This window comes from Sander lucioperca, chromosome 7 (assembly GCF_008315115.2).
Source record: "Sander lucioperca isolate FBNREF2018 chromosome 7, SLUC_FBN_1.2, whole genome shotgun sequence".
NCBI classification, from domain to species: Eukaryota; Metazoa; Chordata; class Actinopteri; order Perciformes; family Percidae; genus Sander; species Sander lucioperca.
Window position 1 is genome coordinate 7338063 of NC_050179.1, and position 19172 is coordinate 7357234.

Below are 19172 nucleotides of genomic sequence, written 5' to 3' on the forward strand. Positions count from 1 at the left end.
CACAGCTAATATATTGTATTTTTGAATGTGTTAACAACCTTTTTCATATCATGACTGCTATGTTCCATGAAGGCAAGACATGAAAAGGCAATTGACTTGGTATTTAACTTATGTTGCCAGTTCAGGTCAATCAATGAGTTACACACTTCACTGCACTGTTTTCCTTACACTTGTTGTAGTTGTGTCTTGAAAGGAAGGCCCTAAAAGCAATGATGGGAAGTATTACATTTACTCACATACTGTACATACTGTAAGTATAAGCTTGAGGTACTTGAGTATTTCCAACTGCTACTTTATACTTATACCTCACAGCATTTCAGAGGGAAACTTTGTACTTTTCATTCACTACAAACTAAATATGTGCTCAATTATAAAAAGATGCATTGTTGCAGGTTAAAGAACAGCTACTACAAAATTAAACCGATTTTGACTTCACAGTGTAAAGAAAAAATTGATGGATGTGTAAAGTTTACACTTCCATCAATTTTACATTTGATACTTAAAAGTATACATTGCTGATAATTCAGGCAGGGGTCTGGTTGTATTTACACCACTTCCACAATCCTCATTTTTAACTAATTTACCATGTACAGATGGGATTTGGGGTACATGAGTTACTTTCTCAACCATCTACCAGAATGTTTGACCCTGTGTTCCCATCCTGTGTGACACAATCTGAATAATAGATGTAATTATGCACCAAGCTTTGAATTTTTGTTAGCTAACGTTACCTGGCTGTCTACTGTACACACACTGTAACTGGTTGGAGAAATGGTTGATCAAACGAAACACGTGTAACGTTAACCGATGTGGGTGGGGCGGAAAACTGTAAACACCAACTGTGCTATTTGACTCTAGCTTCTGACTTGATTTATGAGATAGATTGTTAGCTGGTAGCACATCATCAGATGGTAGCTGAGATCAACAAAAATGTTCCGTTAGCGAATAAAACTTGAAACGCAAAATGCGATGCTATCTTAAAGCATTTCTCCTGTGCATGGTCTTCACCTTCTTTTCACTGTTGTATGTGTTCAATCAACTCGCTTCCACCTTAGAGGACAGAGACGACTGGAACCTGGAAGAACAGGGGATACCCGACAGGCGCAGTCATGGTTATGGGCACCTTCTCAGGAAAAGGCCTGGACTGACAGGCCTTCAAGACCGCGTAGAAGAGCTTGACAGGTAGTTTGGTTAGCGTTAATTTCATTTAATTACGAGCACATTAGTAACTTGGCTAGTGGTTAGCGTTACATACATTTGCAGTTGCTCTGAAGCTAGCGTGACTGTTAAATTGGACTAAAATGATAACGTTAATGTTGTAGTTGAAACGCTACCGTTAATTGAGTTGCTAAAGCTGACGTCAACGGCACGTAACGTTAACGTATGACCCGGTTAATTTAGCTAGCTAGTTAACGTTACCAGGCTGATAATTTAATTGAAAATATAGCCAGCGTATTCATTGTGCTGTTTTACACCCACGGTATATAACTTTATGTGTTAACAATTACTAATGACTTTCTTGTATAATTCTAAAAGCTACCACCTGTCAGCTAGCTAGCTAGATAATTGATTTACCATTAACGTTACTACTCGCTAGCTAGCTAGCTAGCTAATTCTGTGCCTCGTTAGCTTTTGGCTGGATTTATAGGACGGCCACCTGTTAAACTACTAACCCCAAAACATGCCTGATGTCGAAGAGATTTAACGTTGAGGATGCAAAAGATCATGTTTTTATTCTGTCAGGTGTAAATCACTGTCAGTTTCTTACTGGAATCCATATTGGAGACTACCTGCTGATGTTTGTGGAGTGAACTGCTTATTGGAATCATCTCTTAGGTATGACTGATTTTGTGTGCATCTCTATAAATAGATACTACTGTTATTTATAACTGTCAACGTTCACCTACTTCCTAGGTTCATAGTTAAGAGTAAATGCTCAGCCTGTTCCTGCACTCATACCTTGAAACTACTCTTGAGTTTTTGAAGTCATAGTACAAGCAGTTCTCAGAAATCAAACATGTTGACAACTTAGTGACAACACTTTAAGTCGTTAGTGTAAAGTCATTGTAATCATCATGAATACCTAGAGGCTGTAGTAATTTGGAGTACAAATACTTTTACATTTTAACCTGAAATGTCTATTGTACTTTTTTATCATCTCTACTCTACACAATGCAGTCATAGGTGGAGTAGTATCTTTAGTCTAGTCTAAGTTTTTGCAGAGAGAATGATAATTGAGGTCTTGGGGCTTTCTTGAATTTGTCTTGTTACAGTTTAATAACATCAGATGCAGATTTGGGGGATAACTAGAGCCTTGTACAAAATTAAAATAATGTTATCAATTATAACTGTGTATGTAACATGCCATACTATGACATGTATACAGAGATATGATTGAAAACTGTTAAAGTGGTCCTTTCATTAAACCTAATACCAGTTCCAACCCTACAGGGCTAAGCACCAGTCAGCTGAGCCTGCTGATATCTTCATTACTTTGTTCTCTCCTGCACTTGTGTGTCCGTGCTGTTGTAACAATAACAACCGGGGTTAATTACTGATTCATTTTCACTTTGTCTTGGCTCTTAGAGAGAGGTCAGGCTCTGCAGTCAAGGAACATCGTGATGAAAGAAGTCACCTTGCTGTGGTGGCCTGTGGCCCCAGGCTAGAGGAGACTCTTACCATGTTGAAGTCTGCTGTTCTCCTCAGCAAAAAGCCTCTGCACTTTTACATCTTTGCTGAGGATGATCTACATGACCGCTTCAGAAATGCTGTAAGTTTCTTCCCAACAACACCAGAACTTTTATGTACTGTAGTTGTGTATTCATTTTCTGGTTGTACAGTTTCTTAAAGCAATGGCCCAGTTATGATTAAATCTGTGTCAACGATGGCTGATGCCATTGTAAACTAGCGTATACAGAATCACATTAAGAAAGCATTCTTGCAATGATTGCACAAATTGTGCAAGCAAACTCATGGCATGTTTGAAAAAGAGTCTGCCATTCTGAATGTATGGATGTTTTTACAGTAAAGCCTTCTTTTTACACAGTTGTCATTTTTTTGGGCCCAAAGGCTGAGATGCATCATTTTTGAAAGAACATCTTAAGTTAAAATCTTACAATGTGTGGATATTGTTTAGGTACAATGTTTCTTTGTGCTTATCTTTTCTTAAAGCTGGACTCCTGGCCCAGGACTGTTCAGACCAAGTTTAACTTCACCATCTACCCCATCACTTTCCCCAAGGAGAATGTGAAGGAGTGGAAGAAGCTCTTCAAACCGTGTGCCTCTCAGAGGCTCTTCCTGCCAGTATGTCTAAAGTCATCCTTCATGTGTATAACTTCTAACAATTACACATTTGCAAATTGTACTCATATGTTTTTATTGTGGTCGGTTTTCCAGCTGATTCTAAAGGAGGTGGATTCTTTGCTCTATGTGGACACAGATATCATTTTTTTGCAGCCAGTAGAGGACATCTGGGCCCTTCTTTCTCAGTTCAAATCGAGCCACTTAGCTGCCATGGCTCCAGAGCACGAGGAGCCACGCATCGGCTGGTACAACCGTTTTGCCCGCCATCCTTACTATGGCAAGACAGGAATCAACTCAGGGGTCATGCTCATGAACATGACGCGCCTCAGGGAGAAATCCTTTAAGGTAATGTGCAGGTAGAATATCTTTTTCTTGCAAGTTTTTTGATGCATGATAACTTCTTTCTGCTGTTGCTATGTATCGTTGCCAATTTAATATATTACCAGTGTAGCATGATGGCCATTGTGACATTAAAACTAAGGTTAAGTGCTCACCTATGAAGGCAAGAAGTGCTAAGCAGATGTGAAACATCTAAAATGTAAGTTGTATTATGTCCAGATCTGAAATTAGTATTATTATGAAATTATTATTAGTAGCTGTAGCACCAAGATTGACCAGCTGAGGTCACTCTTGTAATTTCTAAAAAAAACAGTTTATTTGAGTTGAAGTGTTGACAAAAGGAATCATTTTTCCAGAATTGCAGAGTTATGATTTCCTGATGCAAAATGATATAAATGCTCTCTTGATTGCTGTATTTTTATCTTCTAGAATGACATGACAATAGTTGCACTGAAGTGGGAGGAAATTCTGATGCCCCTTCTCCAGAAGTATAAACTCAATATCACCTGGGGTGACCAGGACCTTCTTAATATCATATTTCACTATAACCCAGGTTTGTGCTATCACATATACATCATTATTTATTATTATTATTAGTCTTGAATGTTGCGCTAGTTCAGGACACAAACGAGGCTTCACTATAGACGTTTGTTGTTTTGGACATTTACCATCAAATAAACAAACATTTGAGGGTTTGTAACCCAGTTATTGACAATCCTAATCGATCCAATCATGTCTCTTGCTGTGTTACAGAAAGCCTATATGTGTTCCCCTGCCAGTGGAACTACCGTCCAGACCACTGTATCTATGGCAGTAACTGTCAACAGGCTGATCAGGAAGGTGTCTTCATTCTCCACGGTAACAGGGGAGTTTACCATGATGACAAGCAGCCTGCATTTCGAGCTGTCTACGAGGCCATCCAAAAGGTAGAGACAGCCTCTCTAACTAGAAGTCTGTGGTTTCTCTGAGCCCCTACAGTGAAATAGAAAAACAATATTTGTTAACAATCACCATGTCTTGTAAAATATTCCTGAATTGAGTATATTTATTCATCCAAAAATGTTGTTAAGAGTTCCAGACACAGCGAACTGGATAACTTAATGTATGGAGAAGTAAAGTTTTAAAAGGCTTTGTTTATTCTACTAAGGAGCAATCATTTTTATTGACTTTCTTTCTGGTGCCTCTGTTTCTTCAGAGGGCAGTTGTGTAGGTAGACCAGACTATTTGGAGAACCATTTTCTTGTCTTTACATTATCAATAGGCACTCCAGGCCATTGCTTTTCTCTCATAGATGCTTCCTTCCACCAGTGCCTAATCAATAGCCTGTTAAACATTTCAGTCATCCTGTCTTGGCTCTCCCAAACCAGACAAATCAGCCCCACCCTGCTTTGACCACTGGAATGGTTGCTTTAAATGTTTTCAACTAAAAGACTAAAATCAAGTGAAGAAGTAGAGTTAATAAGTGAAGAAACATGTCAGCCAGTGAAACTGTGTTGCTCATTGATGTGCTTTTAAAAGTTTTTGGACAACAGTTTAAGTTGTCAAGGGCACACAGGTATAAGCTATATCAGAACTGGGACACAGACAATATCTGTTAGTGGGAGCAATTCATTGTTGTTTTGTTGTTGATAATAAGAAAAAATATATAATCACCATCCTCATCCTTTGAATATTCTCCCCTTGGGTTTGTATGAGGCCTGTTTCACTTGGAACAGCTGATGAGTTCTGGCTGTCTCTTTACACATTCTGTAAACTCAACATTTTCAAAATTGTAGCATCCTTACGTTGGTATGATGCCCTACAGAGCACTGCTAATGCATTACTGGCATTTCAAAATGAACACAGAACTTTGAATACAAAAAGAATGACATCTGTCAAATTTACTATGCGTTATTTATGTGTTTTCAGCTTTCATAGCTTTAAAAGTCCACTACACATCCGTCATCAGTGAGCGAGCAAGCCAGCCGGAAAGCTCTCTCACTGCTGTGCTGGCGGCTCGCCTTCGATCTGCTCTTGTTGATTTCAGCGCACCGGTCAACATGCAGGCAGCAATCAGGGGAGTAAGGGAAGCTTCATTAGCTGGTCTCCATCCATTACCTCCACAGGGCTCAGCCTGGCCACTATCAGTGCGGGCAATGTTCTCAGCCATTAAGTAAACGAGCGGGCTTCATTATGGGGCACTCAGTCTCAGTCTCTCCGACAGCACAAACGCGCATACAGCATCCCAGACACAACATACCAGACTTCTGATTTTAGGAGGCGGAGAAGTCCTGTGGTTTGTCATTAGTCATCATCATAACATGTGTCCTGTATTAGGTAGATAAAAGTAAGATACAGGGCTTTGTTGTAAAATTAGCTCATTAGAAAATAGCCTGGTCTTACTGAAGAGCATTTCATTCTTTGTTGTCATAAGCTTGCTATATTTTGTTGAAGCTTTTATCAGTGCTTCCTGTTGCTCCAGCTCCTCAGGCCCCCTCCCACTTTGTTCCCACTCAGTCCTTTGAGGACAGCATCCTAAAGCCTGGAGCAGGCAATTCTGGAGGAAACTCTCATTTCCATCCCACCAAGAGCTCCTTAGTCAGCTCCGCTCCCAAGGGAGGCTCTCCCAGGCAGCAGAGGAGCTTGTAATAAAGGGCACTACCATTACGCAGCCATGCCCACAGAAGAGTTGTAAAATTTTTAGTGCTGATGCTAGTTTGAGACATCATGATGGCTGTGTGGACAACGCACCAGCATCCACATTAAAATCGATAGGAAGCTGTTAATGGTGTTTTATTGCCTGCTGCAGTATATGAAAGATAATAAAGAAAGTGTGCTTTGAGTTACCTAATGCTTGGCCAAACTGGAGTCAAATGAGATGCTATAAAATAGTGATTTCCTCTTATTTACTGAAGCAGTAATGAATGGTGTACCTCTATACAAAAACAAGAGCTGGACGTTTTTATCTCTGGTGTTCACTTGGTGACACAAAAGCATCCAATAATGAAGCATATCTCGAATGCTGCAGCTGTTAGAATTCACCAATGCTGTTACGCCCTACTGAGCCCATTCTTGTATAGTTGTGGTAACCGATATTCATCATCCAAACACACTTTGAATTGACAGTTATTAATCAAATGCAGAATGGCATTGTCTTGAAGTGACAATGATAAATGTGGCACTTAATTCTTGTTAGTTGTTGTTGTTGTACGATCATGGCTGTCACAGCAGGCAACAGGCATAAAAACGCATACCTCTGCTTGATTGAGTCTTTCTTGAGTGATGTCAGGATTAGGAGAAGGGCTAAATTAAAGACACATAACCATATGTAAAAAGCTGTAATAAAATCTGCTCTTCATTCTGAAATCAAAATTATAATACCTGCACACTTTTTTCTTCATTACAGTACACATTTGGTGAGGACATGGAGACCTCACTGCTTCAGCCGCTAGAAGCGTCGCTACAGGCCACCAGAAATACCTACTGTGGAAGAGCCAGTCACCTGTTCACGAAGAAGTTAAAACAGAGCATCATGTCTGTTCAACAAGATGCCGCACAGAGAAGATGAGCAGGACAACACTCTTATGTCCCTGATATCATGATTAGTGTCTTAATTTCTCTCTGGAAGTAAAGACTTAAATGTAAGACACTCCTGTGAAGACAATGAGCTGGATGACAAACAGACTCAGGTCAGCTCTGAACCATTATCGGTTTACAAACTGCATATCAAGAATGGAAATGGGGAAGGGTAATCTGTTGAACAGGTTATATTTTCTATTCTTAAGTGAAGCCAATGTTGGTACATATCGGTCCAATGAACACACAATCAGGTCACATACGTATGCTTTCTCGCCATATGGGGGAAAATGCACTTTAGAAAGAACCTACAGTCACTTTGTACAATTGTCTAAGGACTTTGGGGGAAGATGAATGCAGCAGGGTACTTAAATATGTACTCTTATCAAGATTATTTTATTAGAGGTTATAATTTTGCATACAGGTTTTGTACTAGAGTTTTTGTCAGTGCAGTATATCATGGAAAAGGGTTATCTTCATTTTTTAGGTATGTGTTTGTCACATCTTTTTAAACAAGAAATGCTCATTAAGAATACTTAAAACATATAGAATATGATCATTATTTATTATTGTTGGACATCTGTGAAAAGATGCACTTTTGATGTCTACCTTAAAACGTTAACATGATGCTATGGTTTCATATATTCTAGTATGGGAGTTTGTCAAAGAATTGTTTACTGTACATTGTAATAGCATTTAAGTCATTTCAGTAACTTTACCAATATGAGCATGTTTTCCTATAACTGGAACAATGTCCTAGAGATCGGTTCGTTTTCAACCAAGCCAGCTAGTGTCATGAAATCAGCTGCCAGACAGGTTTAGCAAAACATTTGCACTATTGATATCAGAAAATGGGGGATTGTAACAACACAGAATCATATCTGTCATTTGAATGTATTACTCAAAAGCCAGAATAGACATTGAAGTATATATCAAATGAAAATGAAGTAAATATTTTATCAAAAAGCATTTCCAATGGTGTCTGTAAAGCAGTATGTAGCATCTCTAAAATACGTATGCTTGTGATAAAGTTGAATTGGAAAAAGTCTTAGCATTTTAAATTGGACACTGCTCTAAAGTATGTAATATGGTTTGGAATTACCTTGTGTTGCTTTAAGAGTAAATATACAGTATTTTTTGGCTGCATATTACACCTAAGAATATTGCACAAAAAAAGGAAGGAATTACAACAAGTGTTTGTAATAAGGCAAATTAATTATGGTGTTATTAAATTATTTGACTGAAATTCCTCAATGCTCAATTCACTGTTTCCTATTTTGTATTCTTATTAAGCCTTTGCACCAGTCATGATAACCACTTTGCATAAACTGTACTTGTTGCCCACTCGCTCCACACAAAGACGGAGCACGAGCCATGTTCTAGAAGGCAGCAGCAAGCTAAAAATATGAAATGAATGGGAAGACTTCAGAAAGTGTTGTTAGATGGCTGAAAAGGAGCTGATGTGTCTGGGTCAGTAGCCTCTGGCTCTTCATTTCACAGGCAGATTGACAGACGTGCCTGGAATAGGCAATTGTTCTGCATGATCAATTTAAAATGGTCTCTATTCTAAGAAGCTGTTAGATATATCAATTTTTCTTCCTAAGAAATTACAAAATGTGCAGTGAGTGGGGAAAACATTTTCTGTATTCTTAGAAAGACGTTTTACAACTTACATCTAAAGCAGGGGTGGCGAACCTGTGGCTCTTGAGCCATATGCGGCTCTTTGCCTGCTCCTTTGAGGCTCTTACTGTGTGGCTGGGGGCTGTGTTATTGGTGGATTTATTTTTTTATTTTTTACTTTTTGAAACATTTCAGATAAGTAGAAAAAAAAATGGAATGCACTTGCCAATACATTTGCCAATTATTTTAAAATAAAAAATAATGCAGCAGCAGTTTTGAGGACAAATTCTACAACCCGAGGAAAAAAAAGCTGCCACAGATCACCTTCCTCATTAACCCTTTCACTGCTGAATCAGATTGTTTGAAAGCCCCTTTAGTGACAAACGAGTGAAAGAGTCGCTTCGAGTGGCCACAACCGAGTTCTAGCAAGACCTGAAAAGGATTGTGGATAACAAAGACTGTCAGATTTCCCACTGAGTCAATCTAAGTGAGGAAAAAAAACTATGAAAACTGCTATGTATTATGACTGTCATCAGATCTGGAAGTCACTGTTGCTGTTGTAGTGTGGACGTGCATGTGTTGTGTGGCTTTTTGCTATGGTGCAGGTTTTTTTGTGGCTTTTTATGCTGAACTGGTTGGCCACCCGTGATCTAAAGCTTGATTTATGTGAAGCCAGTAGAAACCTAGCAGTAGTTCTAAAATATTTGCATATTAGACAATTCAGGGTTGTATTGTATTGTAAGCTAATGAGCAACAGTTATATGACTATAAGGAAAGTCATACGTTGGCTCTGGTTCATATTTTTAATAGAGAAGCTCTGTGATAGAAGCTTTTAGTACTACTTTTTCTACTCTCACAATAGTGTCTTTAAGGGGTTAAGGAATGTATATTTTGGTTTGCTGTGGGGATACAAAAAAGCCCTACCAAAAATACATTTGCAGAGAAATGCTCAATTATATTATTGAATACCTTCAAGCACAATCCTTAGTAAGATTGATGTTTACAACTTCAATATGCAAAGCATATTCAGTTTTTAGGGGGAAAGACAAATGCTGGTACTGCCTGGTTTCACTCCTCCTAAGTATAATGGTGATTGAGGTCTCATTCTCTTTCGGTCTAACAGGAACTGCCAATGGATTATTCATGTTATTGCTTGCACCACTTGGCCTCCGTAATGTTCGATAACGATTTAAAGCCCAGGCATAAATTGATACAGTCGGAGGCAAATGGACCAACACAGTAAAAAGGGTCACAAAGAAAGAATTATGCAATATTAGGCAATGCAAAGTCATCAACATCCCTTTTACATGAGGAGAGTGTGGAGTTACATCATCAACAGTTATGTGCAGAGGACATACAGAGTTTTTAAGATGACAGGATCTGTTTTTCAGATCGCAGAGTGCATTACATCTGGGACCAGGTATAAAAATGATGTGCACTCACTCTGATTATAACCGTTTCAAGGTTGAGTTGTGTGACTGTGTCCCCTGACTTCCCTCTGGCTTTTACTCTGGCATCTTCGTGACCCTTTAAAACAAGAGAGAAAGATGGTATTTATGATTCCATCACATTCCTTAACCAAAACTTTTAGGGTCCCTGAGAGTTACTGGGCCTTAAGCATATTTGTTCTGCTCCCATCCCTGTAATTAACTTGCCATAACTGAAATGTAAATATAGTGACATTAGGAATGCGGTGTACTTAGACATAACACAACAAAGAGGTATAAAATGCGTTCATGCTAGGAAAATGTTTTCCGATTTAAAAAAAATGCAAAAAAAAAAAAGGAATTAACCTAAAACACAAAATCTGTATAGTATAATTTCCTTCTGGAAATACTAAACTGACTTTACTGATTTCGTGCCATCGACGAATGTTGTTTTGGGCTCTATTTTGTTCTTAACCAACTCCTGAGAAAGATTACAAGTAGGGTAGAACAGGTTCATCAGAGCCATATTAGTGGAAAACGCTGCCTACTGGGATTGATAAAAGTTGCTCAAAAGCCCCCATACAGTTTAATAAGGTGAAATAAATTTGAAGCATATAACAATATTTATTGATATAAGCAATGGAAGGAAACCGATGTTTTTTGTTTCTACCCTCACCTATGGTCATGACCGAAAGAACGAGATCCAGGGTACAAGCGGCCGAAATGGGCGTGAGGAGCTCCGAGTAGAGCCGCTGCTCCTTTGCGTCGAAAGTAGCCAGTTGAGGAGGTTTGGGTATCTGGTAAGGATGCCCCTTGGGCGCCTCCCTAGAGAGGAGTTCCAGGCACGTCCAGCTGGGAGGAGGCCTCGGGGAAGACCCAGGACTAGGTGGAGGGATTATATCTCCAACCTGGCCTGGGAACGCCTCGGGATCCCCCAGTCGGAGCTGGTTAATGTGGCTCGGGAAAGGGAAGTTTGGGGTCCACTGCTGGAGCTGCTCCCCCCGCGACCCAACCCCGGATAAGCGGACGAAGATGGATGGATGGATGGATAAGCAACTGAGAACGACTTTGACTATTAGCCTCCTTTTGGAGCATCTTAATGAAGAGCAGGCCCATGAAGGTCGAAGATAGAACACGAGTCTTCAGGCTTGTGGTGGTGGAGAAGTGAAACCACATATAAGAAGTGTGAACATCTCATTTGAATCTTGTGGAACATCCTGGAGCTCATTTTGGTGAGTTGGGGGTGTTGGATTGTGCAAAAGTAAGTCTGAAAGACAGAATTTGAGGATAGCTATAGGATAGCATCCAAGGACTGATTGGCAAAGTAGGCAAAGATATTATTGGTCAGATAAGGTGATGTCAGAATTTGGCAGTGTGGGAAAGCAGACGTGACAGAGAAGATTAGAGTGGGAAGAAAAAGCAGAAATTTAGTAATAAAGGCAAAACATGAGAGAAAAGATATGTGTTATTTGAGCTTTCGCCAAAGCTTCACTGTGCATGCATTAAAAGCAAAACATTGAGCTAAAAGAGGCTTGAAAGCCTGTGTTGGGTCATGACTCACCCATGACACTGTGTTTCAGAGTTTAAGGAAGGCTTCATGCATACTGTACAGCTTGATATATTTTAAGGGCTGCAAGGAAGACATGATGATTACATAAAAGGGCTCTTGAGGCTTTCATATTATTCAATACGTGACAACACAGTAGTTTTAATCATCAAGTGTACTTTTAAAGAATCATTTTGCAAGACAAAAGTCCTGAGTTAGGGTGAGACTCCAGTTAGTCAAGATAGTAAGTCATGTGTCTTGTCAGTTTGATAAACTGAACAAAGTGTCAAACCAGGACAGGGATGATAGAAAAGTAAGACGTTTAACACAGTTCAATGGACCAGGTAGAAAATCCCTTGCTGTTTTCCGTTTTCCCCTTGTGCATCTATCTCTCTGTTCTCTACCTTTCCTGCTACAAAGGATATCATTTGACTAGTACATATTTTGATCAATAATACATTTGCCAGCACTGCTGAGGCTAGAGGGTGTGCTTCCAAGAATTGTGGGGGATGACCAAAATGGATTTATAAAGAAAGGTAAGGCAAGGATTTCATAATGTATAAATACACTCACCTTGAAGATAAGGAACACCCTACTAATGGCGTGTTTGACCCACTTTCGCCTTCAGAACTGCCTTAATTCTTCGTGGCATTGATTCAACAAGGTGTTGGAAGCATTCTCTAGAAATGTTGGCCCATATTGATAGGATAGCATCTTGCAGTTGATGGAGACTTGTGGGATGCACATCCAGGGCACGAAGCTCCCGTTCCACCACATCCCAAAGATGTTCTATTGGGTTGATATCTGGTGACTGTGGGGGCCATTTTAGTACGGTGAACTCATTGTCATGTTCAAGAAACCAATATGAAATGATTTGAGCTTTGCATTATCCTGCTGGAAGTAGCCATCAGAGGATGGGTACATGGTGGTCATAAAGGGATGGACATGGTCAGAAACAATGCTCAGGTAGGCTGTGGCATTTAAACGATGCCCAATTGGTACTAAGGGGCCTAAAGTGTGCCAAGAAAACATCCCCCACACCATTACACCACCACCAGCCTGCCCAGTGGTAACAAGGCATGACGGACCCATGTTCTCATTCTGTTTATGCCAAATTCTGACTCTACCATCTGAATGTCTCAACAGAAATCGAGACTCATCAGACCAGGCAACATTTTTCCAGTCTTGAAAGGTCCAATTTTGGTGAGCTTGTGCAAATTGTAGCCTCATTTTCCTATTTTTAGTGGAGATGAGTGGTACCCGGTGGGGTCTTCCGCTGGTGTAGCCCATCTGCCTTAAGATTGTGTGTGTTGTGGCTTCCCAAATGCTTGGCTGCATACCTCGGTTGTAACGAGTGGTTATTTGAGTCAAAGTTGATCTTCTATCAGCTGGAATTAGTCGGCCCATTCTCCTCTGACCTCTAGCATCAACAAGGCGTTTTCGCCCACCGGACTGCCACATACTGGAAGTTTTTCCTTTTTCAGACCATTCTTTGTAAACCCTAGAAATGGTTGTGCATGAAAATCCCAGTAACTGAGCAGATTGTGAAATACTCAAACCAGCCCGTCTGGCACCAACAACCATGCCACGCTCAAAGTTGCTTAGATCACCTTTCTTTCCCATTCTGACATTCAGTTTGGAGTTCAGGAGATTGTCTAGACCTGGACCACCCCCCTAAATGCATTGAAGCAGCTTCCAAGTGATTGGTTGATTAGATAATTGCATTAATGAAAAATTGAACAGGTGTTCCTAATAATCTTCAAGGTGAGTGTATATAAACCAATACTTATTTACTTTCAAGCTCTTATCTAATTTTACATATTTGGGCATCAAAATCACACTACATTTAGAAACTATAGCACCAACAAACTATGAAGTAATAATGAACTCAGTACATAAATCTAGAAAGGTGGATGCCCTTACCGATATCCATGATATTAAATATATTAAAAATGAACATATTGCCAAATTCATGTATTTATTTCAAAATATCCCTCTCGGCTCACCTGCAGGAATGTTTAAGAAACTCACAGCAGTCCTCAGGAAATTTAAACGGAATAAGAAATGTCCTCGCATCCATTTATCTCTGCTATATCTTCCATTTGATACTGGGGGGCTGAAATGTTCCAATCTTTATTGGTACTATTTAGTAACACAATTGAGAACTATAATGTTCTATTTTTCTCCTGGAGATGAAAAAGATACCATTGCATTTGTACCTGTATTCAGCCAGTACTTAAGTACTTAAGAACACATACTGCTCATCCAGTAGTTCTTAATATGGTTAATGTATAATATGAGGTAAAAGGACATATGAACATATTGGACTCTCTTTGGATTCCTGCACATCCTTAGAAGACATTATAACAAACAAGTGCAATAAGAGGGGATTGATTTCATCAATATATAACTGGCTTGCATCTGGCTCTAAAGAAACATTGATAGCCAGACTTGAGACATGGAGGGCAGACTTAAAAGAGGACATTTCAGAAAACGACTAGAATAAAACTTGTGACGCATCTCAGAAAAAAACGGCTAACTCTAATTTACAGCTACTCCAATATAATTGGCTGATGCCGACATACACAACTCCTGTTAAATTGAATAAATACAACAGTAATATACCTGACCTTTGTTTTAAATGCAATGAAGCTAAATGAACATGTATGCAGTGTGTCTGAGTGTGTGACAAAAAAACACAAACATTGTAATTGCAATGAAAAATTAATAAAAAAAATTTTTTTTTAAAGTTGATCTATCTTAGAAACTAGAGGCTTGGTGGTGTAGGTATATTTGGTGAACTAATGTAGTTGGATAGCTAATGACTGCATAAGTTAGCAGGGTCGTTTAGTTCACACTGTTTATTCAAAACATGTATTTTTGCCATTTGTACTCCAATTTCTAGCTTTTCGGCTCTCCCCCAGCACAGTCAGGACGGCTTGCTGTTTGTCAACAGTGCAAATCTGTGTCAAAGTTTGCTAAAAAATAAGCTAATAAAATGTAATTGTAAATGTAAATGTAATATAAAATGTGTAAATAAAAAAAAGAAGTTATTCCTGGATCTACTTTTCTAAATTTGCAAACAACATTTTAGCAAATTATTTGAATCTATTCGTCAAAGATTAGGAAGGTAAACTAGATTAATGACACACTGCCTTACAGCTACATTGTGTGGATCAATGTTTCAACAAATAATCTATACTCTCTGTCTACCCATGGGTGGCAGCTCTTCTCTCACTCAACAACCATAAACAACAGCTCAAAGATCATCCACATTGACCCCAAGGGCTCTTGCCTCCGCTGCTATCACATACAAGATAGCATGGCATGTTTTATAGATGCATAACATTCAAACATGAAAAAATAAGGATGTTATTACTCAGTCTCACACTTATATTGGCTTTTTACGGCCCAGTTGCAGCAAATGTCATTGAGATTGAGCATTTAAAATGCACAAGTAATACCATCTGTATTGCCATTCATAAAAGAGGGTATCAATCACTTCCACTGACCTTTTTTCCCCTGATATAGTGTCTCATCAATGAGCCACATCCCGGTGCCTGATGGCTAAAGGACTATTGGTTAAAATCAATGCCATGCCAAGTATTGTTAGTGAACAATATGCCCCATGATTCAATACTCCGCACTTTCTTGATTGCATTGTAGACACCACTGACAAGCAGCATTAATGGGCCAAGCATGTGATTCATGGTAACTGATTGATTGCACGGACTATTACGGGCATCCACTTTCATGCACCGGCATGACAGCAGCATCAGTGGCAATAAAGTGTCTGTGACTTGGCCAAATGCCAGGAATGTGTGTGTTGTCTGTTTGCATGCAAATGAATATATGGTTATGTCTGTGTGTGTGTGTGTGTGTGTGTGTGTGTGTGTGTGTGTGTGTGTGTGTGTGTGTGTGACTGTTGACTTTTAGGAGGCATGCCAAAGATCTGGGGCTAGCTTTGGCTCACATTTTTGGTTTGTTTGCTGAAGTTCTCCTGGACCTCTTGTAGCCTATGTGACTTTCTCTTACTACAGTGACTTCAATTTAGGCATCTGTCATTTCCTGTTTTGACCCAAGTTGTTTCTATTGTTAAATAATTACAGTGAACTTAGCAAACTTTGTTCTGTTCTCTTGTTTTTCACATCAGTTGTCTTTCCCTTCATCTTTTTAGTCCCCTGAGTCTTCAATCTTGTATACTGTGGGTCATTTAATTGTCTTCCACATGCATCCCTCCTTCGCTGGCATTTCCTAATGAATGTACCGTCCCTGGGCCCACACACAGAGGTTGCTTCATTGACTATTGGAGCAGCTTGACCCATGCTTGGAAACTTTAATTGTTTTTCCCAGAGTCTGACAGCCGTCGACACATGATGGATTTGCCACAACATTTATCTCTAACACGGAAAAGGACAATCCTTGTATACCTTGAAAAACATTCATGGTCAAATGAGTCAGTGCAAACAGACTTTTTAATGGGTGAATTTCCAAGCTTGGTTTTAGACCGGAGAAGTATCTCTCATTTGGAGTTGAAAGTACATTCAAAGTAAATCCCAAGGGCTAAATGGGCGGTCCCACAAACTACACAATTTACCACAAATCTCTCTCCACCTCATGAACTGTTGGCTGTGATGAAAGTGTTAAATGAGCTGGGTTTTCTGAAAAAAAAAAAAACATAGACATGCCCCTCATGTGAAACCTATTATAAATACCTAATCCCAAACTAATTTAGCATTCTATTTCTTGCACTCTAAGGCATTTGTAACATTGAAATAGATTAACCAGACACATTACAGCAACGATGCAATTTAGGGTTACCAAGCTGCAAACTGCATAATGAGCTGTATGGTTTCAAATAAGGAATATAGTACAAATTGCTACAAGAAAGCCATTTTTCAGACCCCGTTATTATTTTTGAAGGGCACTTTGACCACCAAAACCCAGAGATGGTTCCTCATCAAAGCTCCTGTAAGTCATTATCATTATTTATGCATGCTTGGGGCAATGGAAAGCCTAATTCTAGTGATATGACTGATAGTAGGTGAGTGTAGGTTACATGAAGAGAATGTAATGGAATATTTCTCAAGAAAACCTCTTTCTGGGCGCCTGGGTGGCTCGCCTGGTGGAGCGTGCGCCCATGTACGGATGCTTGGTCCTCGACACAGCGGCCACTTTGCTGCATGTCGTTCCCCCTCTTTCTCCCCTTTCATGTCTAAGCTGCCCTGTCAAAAATAAAGGCCTGAAATGCCAAAAAATAAATAAATCAGAAAAAAAGAAAACCTATTTCTGATGTTATTTTGTAAAGTGAACTATCTCGAATTGAAAGACAATTCCTAACCTCTTCCAAGAAGACTTTTCACTTGGATCGTGAGTTTTTACAGCAGCTGCTGTTGTGTTCTGATCCTGTGTTGTCTGTTACAACTCAGTGCCAACTTGCTTCACCAAAAGGACTCATGAGTATGATATATGAATTTGTTAGTCCACCATCTTGTTCTGCGCAACATATTTTCTCCCAAAGCCACCAGTATTATTATAGCCAGAGTAACTGAATTCAACTGGCTCCCTCAGTAAATTGCCATTTAATAATAAACTGCTTTATGTCCATAAAACATCACATCAACAATATTGTTTAAAGTAAAACATTAGTTTTACAGAAAAGCAGCCATTACAGAAAAATGGAGCTTTAAAAATGGAGCAGTCATTACTGTGTCAGGAAAATGTATTTTACTTACTCCATCATGACTAGAGAATAACCAGATTTCAATTAAAGGGGAACCTAGAGCGAGTCACCGGAATCAACCTTAAGGGTCTGACTTCACTCTATTTCATTATCTCCCTTCTGCATGCACAGATTCCCTTTTACCTTTACCCTACAGCCATTTAATGTTCCGTTCACTCAATATTCTACCTATTCAAGAGAAATCAATTGAAGGGCTGTGATGTGGAGTCATTTCTAAATTGTTACATTGAGTGAAACATTTACACTTGGTGCTCTGAGTTTTTATAATTTGATTACCGTAACACCCTTTACAATTGAATATAATAATAATAATAATAATAATAATAATAATAATAATAATAATAAATTGTATTTATGTAGTGCTTTACATGGTACTCAAAGACACTTTACAATATAACCAGCACATATAGCGCATTAAAAACAGATAAGCAATAAAACCAACACATAAAACAAGCATATTAAAAGCAATTAAAAACAATAAAACCGGTGAGAAATGTAAGACTGTTGTATATGGAAAGCTAATCTAAAGAGGTGTGCTTTGATTAGTGTTTTGAATGTGTCCAGGTCAGTACAGTCACAGATGTGTATGGGTAGGGAGTTCCATAGGGAGGGGGCTGCAATGGTGAAAGCTCTGTCAGCCCAGGTACAGTGCTTGGTCCTGAGTGGTGGGGAGAGGAGGTTTGCGGAGGGGATTGTGGCGGTGGAGCAGGTCTGTGAGGTAGGAAGGAGTCTGGTTATGGGGGGCTTTGTGGGTGAGGAAGAGGACTTTAAACTGGATGCGTTGGGAAACAGGGAGCCAGTGGAGGATCTGAAGGACGGGAGTGATGTGATCATGGGAACGGGTGTGGGTGAGGAGACGGGCAGCAGAGTTTTGGATGTATTGGAGTTTATTTAAGGCTTTTGCAGGTGAACCATAGAGGGTGCTGTTGCAGTAGTCAATTCTAGAAGTGATGAAGGCGTGAATCAAAGTTTCGGCAGCAGAGAAGGTGAGTGCTGGGCGGAGACGGGCAATGTTTTTGACTTGAAAAAAGACAGTTCTGGTAATTTGGTTGATGTGGTTTTCAAAAGTGAGGTTGCTGTTGAAGATGACTCCCAGGTTACGGATGTGTGGGGATGGAGACAGGGTGGGGTTGTTGACAGTGAGACCGAAGTTATGGGTGTTCTTTGTGAGGGATTTCGTGCTGATGAGCATCAAGTCGGATTTATTCTAGTTGAGTTGGAGGAAGTTGGTTTGCATCCAGGTTTGAATATCGGTGAGGCAGTTGGTCAGGGTGGAGGATGTTGCTGTGGTGATGGATTTGGTAGGAATGTAGATCTGGACATCATCGGCGTAGCAGTCGAAGTGAAGACCATGTTTGCGTATGATATTTCCGAGTGGAAGAATGTAAACGATGAAAAGGAGAGGACCAAGCACCGAACCTTGGGGGACGCCTTGAGCAACGGAGGAGGTGCAGTTGTTGATGTGTATGAACAGTCTGTTGGTGAGATAGGAACGGAGCCAGGAGAATGCGGTGCCACTGATGTTGCAGTAGGTTTCCAGTCGGGACAGGAGGATGGAGTGGTTGATGGTGTTGAAGGCTGCAGTAAAGTCGAGCATGATAAGAATGGTGAGGTGGCCAGAGTCAGAGGAGAGGAGGAG

General features: G+C 39.8%; 1 protein-coding gene across 3 annotated transcripts; it reads left to right on the forward strand.

The window, feature by feature from the left end:
• Positions 1-772: 772 nt before the first annotated feature.
• On the forward strand, positions 773-8443 carry LOC116038674 (glucoside xylosyltransferase 1-like). 3 transcript variants are annotated; one of them, XM_031283239.2, is made up of 8 exons: positions 773-1182; positions 1744-1836; positions 2587-2770; positions 3172-3303; positions 3457-3648; positions 4072-4195; positions 4396-4568; positions 7028-8443. In XM_031283239.2, the coding sequence occupies exons 1-8, from the start codon at positions 965-967 to the stop codon at positions 7187-7189; spliced, it is 1278 nt and encodes a 425-aa protein (XP_031139099.1). In that variant the 5' UTR covers positions 773-964; the 3' UTR covers positions 7190-8443. The 3 variants fall into 3 exon arrangements, with proteins under 3 accessions (XP_031139099.1, XP_031139098.1, XP_031139101.1); XM_031283238.2 differs by having other exon boundaries at positions 781-1182; positions 3397-3648; XM_031283241.2 differs by lacking the exon at positions 1744-1836 and having other exon boundaries at positions 785-1182; positions 3397-3648.
• Positions 8444-19172: the final 10729 nt, after the last annotated feature.

Excerpts from the sequence above, each read along its gene's own strand:
- LOC116038674 (XM_031283238.2), top strand. The coding sequence starts at position 965 with ATGCGATGCTATCTTAAAGCATTTCTCCTGTGCATGGTCTTCACCTTC. Across the intron at positions 1,183-1,743 it reads CGCGTAGAAGAGCTTGACAG|GTGTAAATCACTGTCAGTTT; the intron begins GTAGTTTGGTTA and ends TTATTCTGTCAG. Across the intron at positions 4,569-7,027 it reads TCTACGAGGCCATCCAAAAG|TACACATTTGGTGAGGACAT; the intron begins GTAGAGACAGCC and ends TCTTCATTACAG.